Source organism: Anticarsia gemmatalis, chromosome 7 (assembly GCF_050436995.1).
Source record: "Anticarsia gemmatalis isolate Benzon Research Colony breed Stoneville strain chromosome 7, ilAntGemm2 primary, whole genome shotgun sequence".
Classification (NCBI taxonomy): Eukaryota; Metazoa; Arthropoda; class Insecta; order Lepidoptera; family Erebidae; genus Anticarsia; species Anticarsia gemmatalis.
In genome coordinates, this window is record NC_134751.1 from 1,803,684 (window position 1) to 1,826,647 (window position 22,964).

Consider the following 22,964-nt stretch of genomic DNA (forward strand, 5'->3'; position numbering starts at 1 on the left):
AAGTCTACCTCTACTTCATGGTACTATTGTCATGTAGCAACGCCGTTCCACTCCTGTGCGGCAAACTAACATTTCGCCACACTATCGAATTGTGCATACGAATTTATCTAAGATTTGCATGCTGCAATTTATGCCGTAATAGCCACATTGGCCGCTGCTATTTAGATAATAGTTGACCACCCAACTTGTCACGTATTTATGTTGATAGACTTACAAAACTATGTTTGACTTACGTACGTAAACTTTTGTAGTAAAGTAAATCAAAGAGGGTTCAAATTGCACTACTGGTGTGGCCCAAGACCTTTCAGATTATCTGAGAGTTTATTAAGATTGCTGGTGTTGTGTATATGTGACACTTACGGTGTAAACTTAAACAATTTTAATTGAAGCTTCTAGGCTCCAGAATAAATTTATTTTTTCTTCCTTTAAATGACAAAAGTAAAAGATAAAAAAGAAGCATAGAGCAAATTGCATTTGCAATCGGAAAGGCTTGCTACCCAAATATTCGGGCATTGTCGGCTCGGCAGTATATTGTATTCAACAACGAAACCGACTTCAAGCAATTACTGCACTTGTTGTTTCGGCTTGGGTTAGCCCCAATAATAAAATATCTAAGGTAAAATTTCCATTAAACGTGTTTTATAAGACAATTAGTTGAATATCAGCTGTGCAAAACAAAGGCAGATCCGTGCATGCAGTGCTGATAAATCTAATTTATTAATTTATTCAGTCACTTTATCAAAGCGGAACATATAAAAACTGCTGCATTTATTCCATCCTTGGATCTTTAGTTCCGTAAAATATGTATGAATTTGTATTAGGATTATATTATTTAAAATTATTATGACGAATGCATCTGCGTCTTAGGTTATAAATTAAATTAATGAGTCACACCAATGATTTTTGTTATGAGCATATTTAAAAACTAGGTACTTCAAGGATAAAAAATCTGTTTTTATTTTTTTCGTATCTTCAAAAATGACCGAGATATTAAACGTCAAAGTATGGCCTTCGCGCCAAACTCCGGCGAAGCGGCCGCACGACGTGTGACGTCATCTCGTGACACTGCTATTTCGTCAGTACTTGCCGATACCTACATAGGCTCGTTGCGCTCTCGCGGTTTCGCTTTAAATAATTTGTTTTGCTTATAGTGGACAAACAAAATGGTTGGAAAATATTGTATTGTTCCTATGTGTACTAACTCCAGTGAAAAACACCCCAAAAATTGTTTTTTTCTGTACCATGTAAACTGTTTTATATTTTTGTAAAAGACACCTAATCTAAAACTTAAAGCCCGGTTCTGATACTGTCAAGCGCAAATGTTAAATAGAAGTTTATTGCCTTTTGAACACTTCCTCTTTTTTTTTTTTTTTTTTTTATTTCACACACGGTTATTAGATTCCAAACTAAGCAGAGCTTGTACTATGGTAACCAAATAACTGATAAACATACTTATATACTTCTAAATACATACTTATTTAGATACCCAATCATATAAGACTACCTACCTACAGAGTAGATTCATGCGTTCATATGATAGCCATCAACCTGACTAAAGTCAGAGGCAGGGGTGACAACTTTTTTTTTTATAATATTATTTTAAAACTATGTTTTCCAAATTTACACTTGGTAGGTACGTAACACTCATTATTTGTAATGCCAGTTCTAACAAACTTTCAATTTTATTGTTAACTACACACAAAAATATTATTAGTAGTATACGAGTTCAACTTTCTTTACCTGGGTCTAGTTGATGATTGTGTGCGTGGCGATCGAGATCGAGGATATCTTATTTTACAAAAAACACGATGATTAAATTTATAACACATACACATACTCAGACTCTTTAAATATTAAATGCAAATCACTTTTCAAATCAAAACTCCGCATCACCCGCAGTCGAACAAGCGTGTCTGTTGCGTCGTGACGTCAGCGCATAGCGCGCGAAGCAACGCAAATTTAAAAAAGCAGTGAAACTTTATAACGCTATAACTTCGGTAATTTTGATCCGATTTTGATAAAACAAAAACTATTATTATCAGCATAAGTACACAAATTAAATGCAGTATGTTTAATAGTCATATTTTGATGTGCTGGTGTGACTCATTATGGAGATCCTATTTATATAAATTGAAAATCTTGTGACTATAAAAGATATTACTTTTTTAGTGACACGTTAAGTCTAAAAGGAGACTATGAATCTAGCGTGACCAGTTTCAAAGATTTGTAAAACAAAGCAACTTAATTTAGTTTAAATAATAATAGCAAAATTCTCATGACAAACAATAGTACACATAAGTGAAAGCACTAATTACCAACTGAAATAAAATTGAAAGAAGCACAAAATTGCTCTCATGAATCGTCAAATATGTTTTAAAATGTTTGTTATTCTGTATGCAAGGGAGCTGCCTACCTACCTATATTCCGACCACGTTATTAGCATTAGACACTGTATTTTGCTCTTTATAAGGTCACCCTTAGATTTGCAATAATTTAAAGTTAATTTAATTTAAGTTTCTGCAATAAAATTGATCGACACTTTGAATCAAAACTGACAAAAATACTTATTTATCAATGTAAACCCTTAACTTAACTTAAAATGATGCTATATTATTGGTCGCCTAGGATCTTACTTTCACTGGACTATGTTATTTAGATAGAAGATACATAGGAAATACATGAATCCATACCTATTTAATTCACTGCCTGCCTTTTCGAATGTGACAGATTTTTACTAATATTTTACATTATGTCCTTAAATTAGTTTACATTATCATTTACAAAAGGTCATAACTTTCCTCACTTAACTACTCGTGTACTCATAACAATTAGCTGTCATTGACGCCTGTCGAAACTCGGCCTCGCGTCGCGTATACTAAGTATTTATTTTTCTCTTGAATAGTTCGTGAAGCAACTGGGACCATTCTCTCGGTTCTATACAAATTATAGTACTCGAAGCTTACGAGATTGGCAAGAGTTAGTTTAGTGTAACTATCGATTGCGTTTGAGGTATAACTATGATTACTCGTCTTGTTTCCATTGAGAATCTGATTGATTTTTAGAAATCTATAAGTTAAATAATTGTCTAACAATTGGTCTAACTATTAGGATACAGTTAAAAATAGCATGGGTAATTAATTCAATCTCAGTGAAGAGCAGTGTACACGTAATTCTGGTATAATCTTGGATCTCTTTTTATTTATTTTTCGTTTTTAACTAGACATCTACCGTTGACGTTAAACTTTTCAATCCATAAATCAATCAATTACTCCGTTCAATCCAAATCAATTCATTTTATCAGTCAATTCGGTTCAAATTGAGCGAAGTTATCAGAAAACCGCAAACCTTCGGCGTTAATTCACTGTTTTCAATACACTTTGTGAAGTCAATGAACTCGAGATCCAATGATTTGGGTCTAATTTGAGTTCACGAAGGTCGTTCCATTCATAACTTTTGATTTTTGTGATACATTACGTAAAAGTTTTTGTTGTTGATAAACAAATTTTTATGTTTTTACGGCTGATGTTTTGATAGACTAATTTTACCTAGTTACCTAGTTTATTTTATAAATATAAACTGTGTGTATATGTCGGCAAATGATTGAGTAGTGTTTGGACATATTGTTTGTTTTAGTTAGACAAATATTTGCTTTTTAAAAAGGTCACACACTGTGATCCTAACACCTATAACCAGTACGATGATAGGCTCGTATATTTAGGTACTTTTATGTTATATTTGATGACGAAGAAATTAATACCCATTGGCTTTTTTCCAGGAAATGTGTCATACGTACAAATGATGGACATGAGAGCAATGACCTTTATCTTAAATTACCTGTCTCCTGTATGACTGTGTAATGGTAAAAGTACCTGAAGGCTCTACTCTACGTAAAATGAATAATGAAATCATTCGATGAAGAATATTAAGAAGAAGCTTTGCATGCCTAAGAGTTCTATAAAACTATTCCTAATAAGTTGCTCAGTGCCCAGCCTGCACTCAATCAGCGTAGTGGATTAGACGCCGATTATACCTACCATCCTATACCATACCTACCAAAAAACCTTACCTAGCAAAAGAGCAGAAACGATTAGTATAGGCCTATACACCACTAAAAGGTCCTACCACACTGTCGTTTTCTGTCACTCCGTATTGTGTATCTTAGTTACCAACCAATTGTACTATTCACTACATTTTGGCTTTGCCGTTACAAGCTAATCCTCAAAAACAAAGGGAAAAATAATGTATAGCATAGTGACTTTCAAATAGTTGTCAACTAAAATACACAACAGCCTCATAGACCCATTCAGTGCTTGTTTAGAAACGGTTTAAATGTATTTATTTATTATTATCTACGCATATAGTCTGTGCATAGTAATCGGCGTTCCCTTTCAATGTTTGGCCTTCGTCAGATGGCTGGCCTTGCGTTCCTATGATAGACTTCCATCCATAATGTACTATGCACATGTTATTTCTAGAGATTTACTTTGTCTAGTTTTTATTATTATGCCCGTAACTGGATAAGATTCTTCACAACATTCCAATAGCTTAAGGCTTGAGTAGTATCATAATCGGTACAAAATACAACACAAAATAATTATACCTAGATTTACCAATATACAGACAGACACAAAATATTTGTTGCAATCAATACAGGCACAATAATGAAAGCTACGACTAGCATGCTGTCTGGTAACGTATTTTTGCGATTGTAACTGCCTCCCAGGCTTCGTTTGAATTAGCTTTCGAATATTTGGACATGCATATGTAGAGGTAGAGTCCAGCTAATACCGACCCATAAAAAAGATGGATTTTTTTTAATAGATTTAGTAGTTCTAAGAAAACCGTAAACATTTCGGCCTCCGCATTACTCCATTTTTTAGGATAATAGTAGAGATATAAAAATACTCTAAAATGTTAGAAGTCAGTTAGCACTCATTGTCTTTGAACGCCATCAACAGCTCATTCAAACGTCCACATAGATGCTAAACTACTACACTGTTGCAATTTACTAGCGATACCATTTACAATTTAATATGAAAATTGCCTCTGCATACTGCAACAACTGTTGTTGCAAGTTGTTTATTGTTGTTGCGAAAGCAATTTAGTGGAAACGTGACTGTGAAACAGAATAGTAATTATAGTCTAACAACTAAACAGAGAGCCTTGTATACGAGTTTTATAAGTGACGCAGGAGTACATAATTAAAAATATAGGACAGAGCAACGTGGAGGGTTAAGATAAGGAAGGCTGACCCCACTAAGATATAACATTTACAGCATGGATGAGAGAGAGACTCATAGCAGATGTATCCAATCGGAAAGGGATCGGCATTGCATCGCCTTTCCGCTCAACGTCAAACAGTCGCCCACGGTAACGTAACCGGATCGGAAGCGACTCGGCTACAGATACTGTGGTTGCTGTCACTGGTTCTTATATCCGCGGTAACTGAAGCGTGTAAATAAAGACGTTATGAAGAGTCGTCAGCTAGCGTGGGGCTCTCTGTCTAGATCTCTCTAAATGCAAGTTGTATGTCTGTTATAAGCATTAGAACTTTAATGATCGGCAGGCCTTTGCAGTCGATGATACCCTGTTTGATACAGTCACTTTATTTACTAATCACACAGAATTACTAGTTACTTTCTAGATGAATCGTGTATGTCAAGGCTCTATACTAACTTGTCGGACTGTAACTGTCATAGAAATTGTTTGATAACGTTGACATTGAATTATAAGTTATTGTTATTTTGTTGAATGAAACTAAATTAATTGTTAATTGGTTCTGTGGCGATAGATACTGCTGAACTAATATCATAGGTGCAAATCAATTCCAGTTTCGAAAACAAAATATGCCGATGTAATACTGTCCAGATATTCTTACTGATGCTATGAATTACAACAAAATATTCTAGCAAAAGTTGTATAAATGTTTTGACCTTTTTGTCTCAAAGGACACGTTAAGCCAATTCTGTACCTGGCTTAGTTTTAGGGTAAGGCTACAAATACACTGGATGCTGATACACTTTAATTTAATATTAAAACATTAACACCAACTCGGTATAGGTTTTTTAATTCCTACGTCAACATTGTATCGACATCCTATTTTAAATGATGAACACCAGAAAGATAATTTACTCTAGACGACAAAACAAACTTTAAAACTCATTGTAAAACATCAATTAAATATTTAGGCGTATAACATAAACAATTATTTTGTTTAAATACAGTTAAACGTAGCAATCTGCTGTGACCTCTACTTATCCAATTTAGTGTAACGTCCGTAATTATACTGAGTACAATTGTCTTATATTTATGTGGAATAAACTACTTCTAACTTATTATTTATCGCTACATTGTTGTATTTCCTTGTATTTAATTAGATTGTTTGACTCAATTCCGGGGTAAGATTTTGTGATTTTAATATTTTTTGAAACTGAGCCTGTTTCCAGATATCCAGATTTGTTAAAGTCCAACAACTTACAAAGCATTGCATGCAAGGCTGACGGAGGTATACAAAATACAGAATTTACAATTCTGTAGCTTGATTCTCTACTACTATCGACTACCGACAACCGACCTGTCATCGAGAAATTTTGTATGAAAATCTCAGTACATTCTAAATGTCAAGATTTCGATGGTTGTCGGTAGTCGATAGTGGTAGAGAATCGAGGTACTGAAAATTCGATTACCAAGGATTTTAACAACACCAATCAGGCTTCGTCTAATTTACTTTAAAACCATCAAAAGTAGGTAATTCCTTAGTAATTGAGCGTGTATTTGGTGAAAAGGTACAGTTACGAGCTCTAACAAGTCACCGACACGGCCGAGAGCATCAAGCCTGTGATTTGTTATCAATACTGTAACTAATGCACCAAAATAAAGTGTAACGGCCAACGAAATGTTGTTCAATTGTTCACAGAAATCTGTAAATAATTAAATTCGGGTTTTTATGTGAATACAAGAGTGTTTATGCTTCGGGCAGCTACTTAGAACTTCCTAATACAATGGTTGAACAATGACCGAAGATAATTAACACGAATAAAAGGATTTTTAAGGCATTTCCACCATTAAGAAATAATATTGTGTTGCTAAGCACTTAACAAGATTATACAAACCAGACCCGAAACGACTACCAAATAGTTCATATTATTATAATACATATTTATTTATTTTTTCTATTGTAGAAGCAAACGCACGAAGTTCGGCGCCGTTAACATTTTTGGTAAATACTACATATATTAGTAACCTAACTGGAGAACAAATGAGAAGTAATTATGTTATCTTTTAATGAAGAATTGTGCTTACCTATTTTATTGTTTCAATATGTGAGATAGGATAAAATCACAAAAAAACCAATACAAAATCGTATTAATCATAATAAAATTACTGTGATTTTAAAGTAATTTATGTAAGCTCAATATAAATTCATCCCACTTACTACTTTAATACAAAAGCAATTACTAAAGTGGTTAACACAACGCAACTCATTACAAACAGCACATTTACTAAGATGACTTCTTCAAGTTACGTTTTGCAACGCCAGCAACATTCACCTAACAAAGTGAGTCTAATACAAAAATAATTTGCACTCACGTATATGGACATATTATTATATTATCTAGTTTATCTGTTTGTATGTAATATTGTAACTGCAAAGCTACCGATTATGACGAATGAAAAAAATATTGGATGTCAGGATCCTATTGACTTTCTTGGGGCCCTTTTCATGGTCTGGATAGGGCCTGACCATAATAGGCAAGGCCAGTTAGATATGAGATACAAAATATCTGTATACAAATAGTTTGCCTAGATCTGTTATCTTAATTATACAGAGGAAGTCACAGTAAAAGCTAGTCAACAATAAGAGCATAATTTGAGTATTTCTGTACATCATTATGCAATGAAGTTTCATAACAGTCGAATTAATGTCAGTCAAACGGATACAAGTGAAGAATGACGTAAGTCTCACTATTTAATGGGTGATTTCGTCAATATGTGTTATTTTTAAAGTAATATGTATCATTATAATGTACGTAACGTAATATTTTTATTAGATTGTGTGCATAACTTCCTGCCTTTTGTATTATTGGGGGCGAGAAACTCTATAAGTTATGGCTGTCGTAAACTTATGCTACTTGCTCTATATTTCGGGTACAGTCAGTGACATAAGTAGAGATGAAAATATAAAAATGTGCATTTTCTATCATGTATATTTAACCTTCTTATTCATAAAAGTATATGAAATTATGAAAGGCTATAAAGTGTTTTGTTTCTTTCACTCCTTAGCGAAATGAAAAAGAGAAAACGTATTATAGTAGCTTTTTAACTAAAATAGGTTTAAAGTGTGTTTATGAATAAGAGGGTAAATGTATACCTACCTAACTTAATCCGTAGTTATGCTCGATTGACATAAATATTCAATAACTTGTCATCTTATCGATAAAAAAGGTGCAGCGACGCAAAAGTTTTTCCCTGAGACAAAACTGAATAGGCCCGAATATTTCCGGAAGTAAAGCTGTGACAACTACTTAAGTTATAATTATTTAGTCGTTAACGTATCATGATATCTTAAACTGTTAAATATATACGTCTACGTAACTGATGACTCAATATTTTTTTATTGACTGGCCAATCACCTTGCTTTGTCAAAAAATTTGTATACGATCTACGCTTACAATAGTGACCGTATGTTGGTTGTTTTTTATCTGTCATGTTACGGTACAAAGTTAATTGTACGTTACGGTGCAGTGGACGCTGACCTTCAACTGATTTGTTTCAGTAGCTATTATACTCGTTTGATATTTGATATCGTAAATGCAGATTTGGTTTACTGATTGTTTCGCATTGATAATATTTTTTATACATACACAATATCACGCCTTTATCCCAAAGGCAGAGTCCAAAGAACGTCAATTGGTACGATTCTTATATACTTACTTCCTTTGCCTCATTCACATTCATACATCTTGTCATACAGGACTGCCGGTTACAAGTACTAACTTTTTTGTAAGACATCATTGCTTTACGACAATATTTTATACGATAGAATACAATTCCTTTTTGATATAGAAAATAATCTAGGGGTGTAGGATTTTTACAAATATTTAAACAATTGATAGAACCATCGTAAACCTACGACCACCGCGCTCCATGATGCCAGTGGTGGTTTAATATGATGTAAATATATGTATGCTCCTGACTGCACTAACAACACAAAAAATGTAATATTGAACCTATGTGTTTCCTTACTTTAAATATTGTTTAGATTCATTTAATACCAAGTTATCAAAAGAAAACCCCTTGTTATCAATTTAGAGATTAGTTTCGCTGCGGAAAATAAACGTGAGAAATAAAAAACGTAAAGTAAAATTGTTACTTACTCTTTATTATCTTACATTTTAGTGTCACTTACATCTAAGTTGTTAAAATTAGTGATATCACATTTCATTTTTCACATATTTAAAACTAAACAAGTAAAAATATTTTTTATTTAGTTTTACAATCTAATTGTACTCAAAATATCTCAATTTTTGAGGACGGATTGTACAAAGCTATAAATGTTCAAAATTCACCTCAAGGCTTTATGATAAAGTACCTTATAATTGAAGTCAGAAAACCAAAAATACGACCTAATAGTAAATATTATTTTATTGTGAGGGAAAAACCTTAGCTCATAAAACCAATAGTCATGACTGATTTTTCACAAAGTACACGCTGATACAGTTATTTAAGGGGTAAAATGTCTTTTTTATTATTGGAAACAAATATGTATTCAAGATTACTTGTTAAAACATAATATTATAGTGTACTTTTTCTGTGATTATAAGTAGCTTTATAATTTATTAATTTGGTTTGCTGTTTTCAACATAAAGGCCTTGCAGATAATAGAATACAAAAATAAAAGTCCTGCTTCTTCCTTAATCAGATTTCATAGTGACGAAATACTTTTGGTCATACTATGTACAGTCGCTTACAAACATACCATCAAATATATTCAGCAAGTCCATTTTTTAAAGTGCAATGTTGAACGCAAGTAATGAACTTTTGTAAATATTGGTATCATTTTTAAATATCTTCAAATTATAATCTCTAGTTCCTAGACAGCTGATCTTAACAGGAGTGTTTTATTATCTCTGCGCGCGACTGTACTGATAATATTCGTACAAAAAAAGTTATTATGAATTGTAAATCTTACAAAAATATACTTATAAAATAAACTTAACTCTAATATTATGCTATTCTTAAATAAGTCAAAACATGGCATTTTTGTTATTGATAGCTTAACTATTGTAATCTATTGGTAACTACAGTTACGTAGTACGAACTATGAAATAATGTTATTTATGGATCTATAATAAGTGCCGGTAAAAGGAAATAAAGAAATAAGTGTCTCATAGTAGACAAGTAACATAAAAAAAAAACTAAAGTAGGAAATATAAAAGCAGGAAAGACACATTTAACTATAAAGATAATAGGGTATAAACTAAAATGACGAATTTCATTTTCAATTTCACGAAATTCATGAAACATACTAATAAAGTTAACAAAATACAAACTTCAGTAGTCACATAAAAGCAATGTCCATTTTCTAAATACCAAATGTGGCATATAAGTACCAAAGTGTTTCATTTGGGCACTTTAAGACAATACAGTAACATGCCATAGGGAATACAGGCTCATGAACACTATCTTTAAACATAATATTAAACCTTAACATGAATTCGTTAGTTGAGAGTTTCAAAATAATTAAATAAAAGACTAATACTAATTTGAAAGAGAGCCCGGTAACTGGAAAAGTGCCTAACTTAGCCTCTCTGAATAAATTAAGAAAATTAGAATAATCTAGATTCTTTCAGATAAAGAATTAAGGTTTAATATTCTTTTGACGTAAAACTGTTAAATAGTCTGGATAGATTTTCTATTATTCTAAACTAACTGCCGCCGGCGACGTTGCTTACACTGATTTTAGTTTGCAGCTCTGATGTTATATAACCTAGTTAGCCTATAGCCTTCCTCCGTGAATGGATTATTTAACACTTTTTTCTTAATTCGGACAAGTAGTTTCTGAGATAAGCGCGTTAAACAAACAAACTCTTTTCATATTATTAGTATAGATACTGTAATATTTTCTCAGCCGAGCTCTCTTTATAAATATAAAGGCGTTTTTGTAATTAAAAATCACAACCTAATTAGTGAGTTTATAGTCCATTAGACTACTTATAATAAAACGTTTGTAAAATACATCTTTTATAAAATTTTGCAAACTCCAATTCCATTGGACGGATCTTTTAAGGCTCCTACACACAGTGCCGGCGGCAGGGCCGCCGGGTAAGCCGCCGGCCAAGCCGCAGTGCACCCGGCGGCATACAAAGCCGCCGGCTTAGCTGCACAAAGGAACCGCCGGCATGGCCGCCGGGGTGTGCCGGCGGGTTACGCGGCTCAGTTCGTGCCTGGCATTCGAGCAGGCAGGAATGATGCTTGACGGCTTTGTGCGGCTTGTGCCGGCGGCTCGTATTGTCGGCGGCATAGCCGCTCGGCATGAACCCGGCGGCATTGCCGCCGGCATGTGTGTAGTAGTCTTTAGAAGAATATTTTAAACGGCAGTTTTTTACATGCCCCTGTGATAATCAACTTATTGAATTTTAACTAAATGTCATGGATCAACCACTTTATGTAGGCGTTTATTAGAAAACGTATTTTTTGGATAAACGAACTCAAAAACTTGATGATACCTGTCAAGGGATACAGGTTCAATATCTAACTATAACTATAATATATAACACTAAAATGTAATATGGTTTTGGAATTAACGCGGTCAAGCATTGCTTACTTTTTTATAACTGAGAGTAAGTATGAAACCACAACTCATATTGATCAACGAACGTCAAGAAGTCAATATTCAAATTGGTAGAGCAATATTATGATCATTGACTGCGAATATTTTAGTTTTAGAAATATTAAACGAGCAACGAGTTACGAGTGTAATGAGTTTATCCAAAAATACATCTCAAAAAAGCGCCTTCAAGTCAAAATTCATACGCTCAACGTATCATTCAAAGACACAGCCGTAACATTTGCCGTCATTTCTAAAACAGGCGTCATATTGAACTTCTCAATCATACTGTAGATAGACACGTACGAACCGGCGAAGAGGGCAATGAGGGAGATCATGGCAATGAAGATGTTCTTGTAAAGGATCCAGTTGAAAGGTCCTAGGCCCCTGTCCCATTTGTGCACGGTGTCGACGATAGCAGGGGTCAATAACCCTAAACTGGATAAAAAGATGGCACCGCAGAGGTTGATGAAGAGCTCCAGGTCGGGGAAGGCGGCTGCGAGGGCAACTGTTGGGAAGAAAAAATAATTTTGTTATGAGTAATTATTATTTATTTATTTTTCTCTGGTTTCTGCCTAGCCCTATTGGAAGAAGGCATAATTCTATGTATGTATGTAATACACTATCTCTACATATGCAATTTAAATAATTTTAGTTGATATTGTAAAATGTCGTAATCAAATTGAAAAGACGCGTCTTTTTTTGAGGATATCTCATCTAATGAATTATGAATAAGGTCTAGTCAAGATAAATTTGATAGAAAAAGACATTTTGCAAATTTGATACTCTATTTTGATACCCAAATGTAATTTTACCCAGAAAAGTTGTTTTGTACTACGAGTTTTAATTTCGCGGTGGGTGTCAATTAGGCAGGGTAATTAGGTTAGCAATTTCATTTTCTGTTCGAAAGTAAATTCTAGTCTTTGTGTTCTATTCTGTATCTAATATTCTGGATAGCATAAATTTCGAGCTAGAGAATATCACATTTTATTATGCAATATTATTATCTAGTGCCATATTGTCGTCAAAGTAGCGTTTTATGAGATCTGGGACAAAGCAACAGATGTTACCCAGTACTTTACAAAGCATCATTTTGTAGCTATTCCTGTGCCCGTAAACTTAAAGACAATATTATAAAGTGATTTTGTATATTTTTATGACCGGTTCCTATAGTAAATCTAGTCCCATAAATATTTAAGTTGGTGTCCCACTAGAGAATAAAGTAAAATTCTAAATAATGATTAAACTATGGTGTTCAAACATCCTTCGATTATTATAATCTAATACAGTCGCCTTAAAGTAGCCTACACACATTAATCGTGGAACAAGTTTTTTTTTTAAATTTAAATATGATACGGGGTGATAAGAATAAAGCACACGACGTGACAAAACTTTATTGTTTTATTATTTTCATCGCCTAATATTATTAAACAAACTATTAATTATTTCTTGAAATAATTAATACTGTTGTTCTTGACGAAATAGGAAAAAAATCTTACCTGAACCAACAACAGCAGCAGTTCTGATCAGGATCTGGGTGATATTGTGGTATCTCACAGCGATCTTCGTGTGCAGCTGTCTCCAGATCATCTCCATGGGCACGTAGAACTGAAGACTGTAGGTGAACAGGATCGCCAGAGCCATGAGGATCTTGGCACTTTGGGCGAGACTGTAATAAATGGAAAGACGAGATTAGAAAATTATCTGAATTACTATTCTTTGAGAAGTCCAATAAAGAAAAACGCCTGTCAGGATACGCACTGTGTCAAAAAACATTTTTTTTTGTCTATTTTCCAAGACCTGAGAAGCCTAAATTGATGGTTGCGATTACCATTTATTCACGCTAAGGCTTGTTTAAAACATATTCGGGCCGGCATTTAGCCTGCGGCTGGATTGGAGTAAATTTTCACCCTTTCAATTTTACCCTGTCATATTCATCCTTGGCAGCAGGTAAAGCAGGTCTGTCGATTTATTATTTTACCTTATCTGGTGAGACTAAATGTCCAGTCCACTATTTATAATTGTCAAAGAACAAAGTAGGGTAAATTTGAGTGATATAACCTTTAACCTAAACATATCTTAAAACTTTTTACATTCAAATATACAGTCTGTCAGTTAAATGACGAAGGTAGATCTACATAGGAATAGTGTCTAGAAAATTTCCTCAAAAATATTGTATGGACACCAATTTACGAAACTAAAAAAAGGTTCTAGTTTATTGAATTCAATTTCGGGTAAAAGGGAAAAATATTCTCTATTTTACCTTGGATACTATGATTTCTTTTTGTATATACTAGTATACGCAGAAATTCAATTTCACTAAATATTTGTGTTAGCGGCTGTTATATAAGACTAGGGTACTAACAGTAAGGTATTACACGTGTATCTGGGGGCACGGAAGTGCCCCCGCAAGTCGAGCAAAAAAAAAGCGGCACGGCCGTAACATCCTTTTCTCGAAGCAATTCGGGCTATTTTTGACACCCCTATAATTTCGTTGTGGATAAAACAAGAAGCCTGGATTTTCAGCAACTAATCAGTCATTGTATAAACACGATATATTTAAAATTTCAGTCAATTTGAACCAGTAGTTTAAGAATGACAACTTGTTAAAATTTTGAATTTTGTCACTCACTGATTCACTGACTCACTGACTCACCGATCATCAAAAGTCTAAGGTACTTCTAGCAGACTTAGAAGCTTAAAATTTAGAATACAAATAGGGTTTAGTGTCTTAATCATGGGAAAAATTTAATATTTTCTAATTTCGGTCCAGTTTTCTAAATACACCAACTGCAACAGTAACTTTGTAATCCCATATAAATGTATAAGATTACAAGGTTACATTTGCAGTTAATGAATTATTATTACTGTAGAAAATAAAATAAATAGGTGTAAATAGGCACCTACTATATGAGGCATAACGGGAGGGGGTATAGGGTGGGTAAGAGTGTTTAGCCCATGAAACTGAACAACATTCCCATAGGAAAATATGTTGAATTATGAAAAAAAAAACGTCTTTCCATACAAATTGGACTTATGTTCGCTCTACAAAAAGAAGTGAGATGCCACCAAAAACATTCTGTAAAAACCTCAAGTCTCGCCGTAAAAAGTGGTGAGATCTATATAATACCAAGTCGATTAATCTATTTAGTCTCTACTTAAAGGACCTTCTGTCTTAAGTTATTACGTATGTTATTATCATGCCAATTTAAAAAAAATATACCTTTAAAACAAATAGATCGACTTGGTCATCGCAAGAAAACACAAATTCGCCATTAAGATTTCAGGAGCATTAACTTCTCGTCGTGCTGTGTAGTGTGATACAAACTAATAATCAAATCATGCGATGGCCAGGTCGGTCTATTTGTTTTAAAGGTATTTTTTTTTAAATTGGCATGATAATAACATACGTAATAACTTAAGACAGAAGGTCCTTTAAGTAGAGACTAAATAGATTAATCGACTTGGTATTATATAGATCTCACCACTTTTTACGGCGAGACTTGAGGTTTTTACAGAATGTTTTTGGTGGCATTACCTTTTCACATGAGAACTAAATATAACTCAAATATATAAATATGTTATTATAAGCCTTGTTACAGTAAAAGGAGACGTACCCTATATATTATCTTCATTATCAAATAAATTTATATCAGATTTTCGAAGAGACAATTTTTGTTATTTGGTATATTGCGATATCAATAAGAACAATGATAATAGTTGAGCTTCTCTCGCAACTTCGTTCGCACAAAAAGGTTTTTAGGGGTAAAAAGTATCAAGTGTTAATGCAGGCTCTAAACAATCCTAGTTTCAAAATTCATTAAAACCCGTTGAAGACATTGCAATTCCTGCAGTTATGATATAGGTATAGATATAAGATTTATTTTACTGAAAAATACCGCTTCGGATTCCGAAAAAACATTTTAATAAAATATCAATTTCTAAATACTCACAGTTCATCCTGAGGCAGATTCAAGGTCACACTTCCTCGAACATCGTCTCCGTACTTCATGTAACCAAAGAACCCAACAATGCCGTACAATGAGATGACGATGGTCATAGCCACGTTCAATACTCCGGGACAGCCGAGGAACTGCTGCGGTTTCGCCATCTCGTTTTCAACCGGCATCACCACACCGATGCCTTCCATTGCGAAGATTACGGTACTAGAAAGATAAATTTATTATAAAATAAAAGATAATAAAGTTAACTATTATATGACTTTTTGGCGACAAGGAGTCTGCAACCTGCACTTGGCCAGCGTGGTAAGGTCGAGGTCTAACTCTGAAGCGTTTGAAAGGAGACCCTTACCCAGCATTGAGAGACTCGCGAATTAAAACAAAAGGAAAAAAAATGCTTAAAGGACCTTTTGGAAGTTCTTTTCAAGAAATCCTAGCTAGCGTAGATCATAATCTTGATAGGAAAATACATGTCATGGTCTTATTTCGGAAATAATATAATAATTAATTTAAAGTTTCAGGCACCAAACAAATAATTAGGTTTCGTCTCTTGACTGTAATCAGCTTGATCACAACTAGCTTTGTACTCCAACAAATTGTCTGTTTTGAATACAAATTGTCACTAAAATCTGCTGAATCTGTCCCAAGTTCCCAGTAATTGGATCTAATTAAATCTTAGACTGTTGAAAATAAAGACAATACATAACGACAATGTCAATTTGTTAGACTTCTTGTTACTGGAAGTAGGTATCTCGAATAAAATGTTATTTATTAAAGACCTATGGAAAAATTAGGGCGTCTTTTACATTGTCTGTCTATGTAATTTTTTTTATGTCTAAAACACAAACATACTAGCAATCATAAATAAAATTACAATGGAGACAGTACAGTAAAAATGCTAATATTAAAAAAAGAGTATACAACTTTGCTGACTCAATGAAGAAAAAATACTTAGCTCCGTGCAAAGTTAATTAGCTGTTCGCGGTTTTATTTAGTTGCCAGGGATTACTTTTGTTATTGCAACCGGGTTTCTAAATTCTTTGATGTTATTTAAATATTCAGTTTCAATTTCTATATTTTCTAAATTGATTCAGTTTTTATTATTTACTGAAGATAAGGGAATACAAAACTTGTCTTGCCCCGTGATTATACAATGTCAAACTGAATAGTTATGCCTCCGAATAACTGCAACTAAGTCCTTTTTACACACCTTTTACATTTTAAGACTTCCATAGATAAGACTAGCACGGCATCTAAAGTGGCAGTTTTGAATGACAAACACCATTTTAGGACATCAAACAATAGACTAAGGTTTAAATTCTTACCTGATAAACAAAGGCCATTGCGTCACACTAGCAACCACCTCCCTTCCTTCAGGCTTGGGCAGTCCACTGAAGATATAATACATAGTAATCGCGAAGCAGATCACGAGGAACACGTTGGCTATGGCTGAGAATGGTACCAGGTACTTGAGGTTACGGATCTGACATATCAGCACTAGCGGTACTAGTGTCAGTGCACAGTACGCTTCTACTGATAGCTTGTATTCTGGCATGTATACGTCTAACACCTGGAACAAGTTAATGAAAAAAATATAAACAAAGAATAAATGGGTGTAGTGCATGTTTATTATATTTTATCATTCATTGTCATCGGGCTAATTCTAGCTAAGCCTACACATACATTAACCCTGTTAGAGGTATACGATGTAACATACCCATGTTTCGCCATTAACAATGTTAGTCCCATGTAATAAGGGGCGAGCGTATTGCTATTTATGCACATTACCGAATTCCGGGACAGGATCCCAGAATATTCTTAATTAGAAAAGGCGAATGTCCCTTTGTCAGACCCGGAAATCGAATCCGAGATCTCATGATCACCGGTAACATCTGTCATACTCAAAATACTGTTGTAAACAAATATGACGTCATTCCTGTCAGCAACAACTAACTTATTCTCGTATTTTTATACCATGACAGAAACGTAATAGTTTATTATTCCATTGTAGATTATTTTTAGAAATAGTGTAGCACAAAATGTGTTGAAAATAACATGAATTACTCTGACGTCAAAAGTAGGTAATATTATGTAATATAACTTGTATGGTTTATTATATGAGGTGTGCTTATTGATTATGTACAGTTTCTTAAAAGGCTAGGTCAAGATTAATTGTGTATGTTATTGATTAATCGCACATAATTATTATATTATAATATCTTTAAATGCGTTTTATTTATCTATTCTTAGAAAACACTTAAGTTGTCAGTTATTGGTTGATTTATCTTTATACTAGCAATGACTGTATAAATATAAGCGAAGGAAAAGATTGTGAGGATTATATCAACTCCCAATTCTTAAGTTGCAGGCTTCTCAATAGGAAAAAGGTTCGATAACTTTTATTTTATTTGACCTTTTAGTACCTTCGTAATGTATTTTAAATCGGTATTTTTTTACGCTTATATAATCAGTGGATCAAAATTAATTAATTAAGACTTACCTCTTTGAAATTCTCAGCTATAAACACGATGTAGACACAGAGTGCCGCCAAATATGTGCATGTCATTGCATAATCTATGAAAGTCCTGAAAAGTTAAAAAAATATTGCGTTTTTAAAACGTTTCATAATTAAAAAAGACTTATAATTACAGCGAATCAAAGTAACAATATCTTACCAAAAAACATATAAGATAGGGATATTTCATAAACATGAAACCAACGAAATGTAAGAAAAATGGTTATAGAATGGAATAGCGTTACTCAAATAGACATAAACATAATTTAACAATAAGTTATTTCTACTGACTGTTATTACCTTGCAAAATTGGCCCAAGGCCTTAATCTCTTAGGTCCATACTCGAAGGCTGCACCGCAAGTCTCTGCAAAACCCATGGAAGGCTTCTTGGCGTCCACACATACTTCTTGTGATGTTTTCACCTGAATTGATAAATTTTGAATATTAGTACTAGTACTAACAATATAAAACAATTAAAAAATGGTGATTTTGAATACAAAAACGTACTTCAATAGGCAAATTTAATCTACAAATCCCATCGCCGGGCAAAATTTAATAATTTAATTCCAGAATGAGCGAGGATTTTTATTTAGAGCGAGGGCCTTAAGTCTTCTAGGCTGGTCCAGTATGGGTCGGGGACTTTGTATAAGTATGTATCGGGGATATTGACTGCCTCCGTGGCGCAGTGGTATAACGCCGTTACCATTGCGTCGAGAGGTCGTCGGCTCGAATCCCACACGGGATAATTATTTGTGCGAACCACAAATAATTGTTTTGGGTCTGGTTGTACTTTGTGTCCATTGTTTGTATGTTTGAAGAAGTCCCCGCGACACAAGAACAATTGTTAGTCTTATCTTTAAATAAAAAAAAAATAACTAGGTACTTCGCATTTGTTATTTTATATTAATGTCTACGGCGCCAAAATGCCAATACAGTGGTCGCAGTACCATAGAAATTTATACAAAGCAATAAATCTTTACGTTCTGTACGCTCCAATTCTAACGCAGTAGACGAACAGCTTTATGGTGAAATTTTGAAACAAAAGTACAACCGAAAACATAAAAATATCAAAATAACTTTGATAACTTCATATTTTTATAGATCACAAAAGTATGCAATAAACGAGAGAAGTTTTTATTCATAAAAGTATATGGAATTATTTGTGTCACTTTTCATAATATACCCACACGTGTACATTTGATGCGAAAGTATTTTAACTCTTTCTTACTTCAGTATTTAGCACTTTCTCCTTAAGCATTTTATCAAAGCACAATAAAAAAATTGCGACGGCATTTAAAAACAATAAGATTCGCACAAATATTCAACCTTGTGCAAAAAATTACGTTTGTAAAGTTGGAGAAAACGTAAAAAGTAAAATAGTTCGAAAAAGTTCTGAACAGTAATGTAAATCTAGAATAATTTTCTATTTGAATTAAATTAAGTTCACAGTTACTACTTTGCCGTGATAGTGATTCGAGTAATTTCAAATGGGTCAAGCCTCTTAAAAGCCTGCGCATTGCTATAACATCTGTAGTGAAAAATAGTTTCTACGATGTCCGCTAGAGGCGCTGCTCAGATTTTCATAGAACATTTTTCGATAGCTACTTGATTGTCGATTTTCGATAGTAGTAAAGAATCTGTCTACTATAATTCTAGCTCACATTAACTTTCAACAAGCTATAATACCAATAATAATCTTATCAGTCACCAATCATCGAAAAGTTCGCACTTAGGCTACTTAACCGTCCAATCGTTTACTGACCGTCTAGTAACTCGGTATACTTCAGTAAAGATAATAAAAGGTACCTACTCATTTATTACGTGGCTGTTTACAAAACAGGTGGGCTTATTTCGGGATGAGGCCCAAACAAACAAAACTTTTCCTTCGCAACTTTAATATGAATACGATAATGTACTTTAAATAGCCCGTGGGCGATATTAGAATGAGGCTTTACGTTAGATAAGTGTTACATTTAAAGGGAAGCCGAAGTTATGTTTGTAAAGTTTCGGTAATTACGTTACTCTATCCGATAGGTCAAACCAAATGTATGAAAACAGCTGCCTCAATTTCACCCTATAAGCTATTGGGTACGTATTCAGAAGTGATTAAAGGCTTCGAAATGTTTTTTCATGCAGTATTATTTTATACAAACCGTAGGTTTTAATCCTTTGACCGCCACGGTCGGCTATGCTCGACAAATCAGAAAGTGCTCACGACGCTACATTTTTGTCGAAATTTGCCGACGAAAGCGTCGTGAGCAGTTTCTGATTTGTCGAGTATAGCCGACCGTGGTGGTCAAAGGATTAATAGTTATTGTCACTTGTCATTAGACCAGCGTTTTAACAAATATTTTTTTTGGGAAATCCACAAGTTTGCAATTATTGAAATAATATCTTACAATTTATTAACAAATTAGAAGCTCGGTACCACTTGAATAAAATATTTCTCAGATCTTTTTAGATGGAATTTCGGAAGTAGTTTTGATAAATTTTCTGGCACTATAATTTTCATGAAATAGTTTCTTATCGGCCACAACTGAAATATGGTCTTAAAACTAGAAAAGAGTAGGAGAACTTTACCAATATACTTAAAAGCTCATGTTGATAGAATATTGGTGAACCCAAGTTGGAATGAAGACAATCTTTTTATGAGCTCGCTTGCTCCTACGTTTTACTGCTCGTAAAGTTTAGCCTATACTTTACTAGGGATAATAGATTTCCTTATATCAGAAGTTTAAGCACTTTACTACCGATGACAAAGGATTTATAGTTAGAGCGTGCTTCTTTAATATGATTATTATATTTATGTATTAATAAAATCAGAGTTAATTCATCAACTTAAAATGTGCTGTTTTGCAGTGAATTACCCTCCTTCCTAATAGTCCAAATGGTACAAGTGTTAAGTAGATGCCACACTGCTAAATAATTTTATATAAAACTATTTAATTATTAGTTACGTGAGTCTTTAAAAAGGCACCTTGTTTACATAACAAGAGAGACAAAAGAACTGTTATTTAGATACATTTTTGTTAATATTACACCCACAAGGGTTTTGTTTTGCGATACTTACTTGAAGGAATGTATGGGCCTTAACCAGTCGGCAAATTAATTTGCCTACTTTATTAAAAATCAATTTACAACTACGGAAATCAGTAATCAATGCTATACAGTGTAGTATATGCTGATCAATGCGAAGGTCTCAATAAGTCAAGGTGATGATGACAGAGTTCCTCGTTGCCACGTTCAGTTCGTGATTCACATGACTCTAAGGAAATCTATACTAATATTATAAAGCTGAAGAGGTTGTTTGTTTGTTTGAACGCGCTAATCTTAGGAACTACTAGTCCGATAAAAAAAAAATCAGTGTTAGGTAGCTTTTTTTATCGAGAAAGGTTATAGGCTATATTTCATCACGCTACGACCAATAGGAGCAGAGTACCAGCAAAAAATGTTACAAAAACGGGGAAAATTATGACCCATTCTCTCTTATGTGACGCAAACGAAGTTGCGCGGGTCAGTTAGTTAAATATAAGTAGCTTTATTTGTCACGCGACTTTACAGAAGTTAAACATAAAAAATCGATTTTTTATCTTTCATCCTTAATATTGCAGCTATTATTATGACAGGCGTTTACAATAAAATATTTTCTTTATTTACTCATTCTATTATTGTATAAAAAGGTCTGCGTTGTACAATTACCTGCCAAAGACGTCTAATTTTATACACATACAAAATTTGTCGTTTATTTATCTATTTAAGTATGTATTTAGAAGTATGTTTGTCAGTTATTTGGTTACCATAGTACAAGCTCTGCTTATTTTAGAAACAAATGACCGTGTTTGAGTTGTCCCATGATATTGATTTATTTGACGTAACATGTGTCAAAGATCTGTTTGATTGAATACTGCATTTGATACAAGCATACGGAACAAACAAGCAAACAGACAAACACCGATAAACACTAATAAAGTAAATCACGAGTCACGATTGATTAATAGATGTAATCTGTTGTGTGCGTTGCAAATCAAGTACACATAGCCTTGGTTATATACAGCCTGCCTTATAAGTATACGTCTTTATTCAAACGTGAGAAATAAAGTGATTGCTTGTCATTGTTTCTTTATTGACATGTATAGTGTATATCATTCAAGTTGATGATGTGTGGACAATAGTTACGTTGGTCAATATCTCGGTTGGATTTAAGGGAAAAAATAATAATAATATATTTAGTTTAAATCTTTTTGCTGTATTTTGCTCTAGCTGTTGTTTGCAGCTTTGTTCGTGTAGATATTGTATTATGACATACAGGTGAATTACCTTTTGCTTATGTATGTATTATTTTGAGACTATATTGCTGTAATTAAAGTAATTAAGTAGCTTTTGCAAGAAAGTTTTGCATTTAATGTATTTGCGGGAATAATAATTATTTTGTTACCTATTTTTATTGTACTCTATTTTCCTAACGTATCACGCGAATATTCCTCCATAGTCTGCGTTAAAATACCAAATATAGCTAAAATCCGTAGTTCCATAGTAATACTATTAAAACTAGGAAGTAAATCTAAAGAATTTGCATTCCAATGTGGTTAGTCCATCAACTACGCGAGTTACCTTGAATAGAACCCTGACATTTAAATTGCATAGCAACTGATTCTAAGAA

The 22,964-nt window shown here is 33.5% G+C and overlaps 1 protein-coding gene across 1 annotated transcript in view; it reads right to left on the reverse strand.

Moving 5' to 3' along the window:
* Window positions 1–9,367: 9,367 nt before the first annotated feature.
* The window catches only part of LOC142974264 (proton-coupled amino acid transporter-like protein pathetic), a 57,098-nt gene continuing 43,501 nt past the window's right edge, over window positions 9,368–22,964 (reverse strand). Inside the window, exons 5-10 of the mRNA XM_076116467.1 lie at window positions 18,605–18,726; window positions 18,290–18,374; window positions 17,115–17,359; window positions 15,784–15,996; window positions 13,330–13,499; window positions 9,368–12,338 (exon numbers count right to left, since the gene is read on the reverse strand). Coding sequence (XP_075972582.1) covers window positions 12,031–12,338; window positions 13,330–13,499; window positions 15,784–15,996; window positions 17,115–17,359; window positions 18,290–18,374; window positions 18,605–18,726 — 1,143 coding nt within the window. The 3' untranslated portion in view covers window positions 9,368–12,030. The remainder of the gene's footprint in view (window positions 12,339–13,329; window positions 13,500–15,783; window positions 15,997–17,114; window positions 17,360–18,289; window positions 18,375–18,604; window positions 18,727–22,964) is intronic.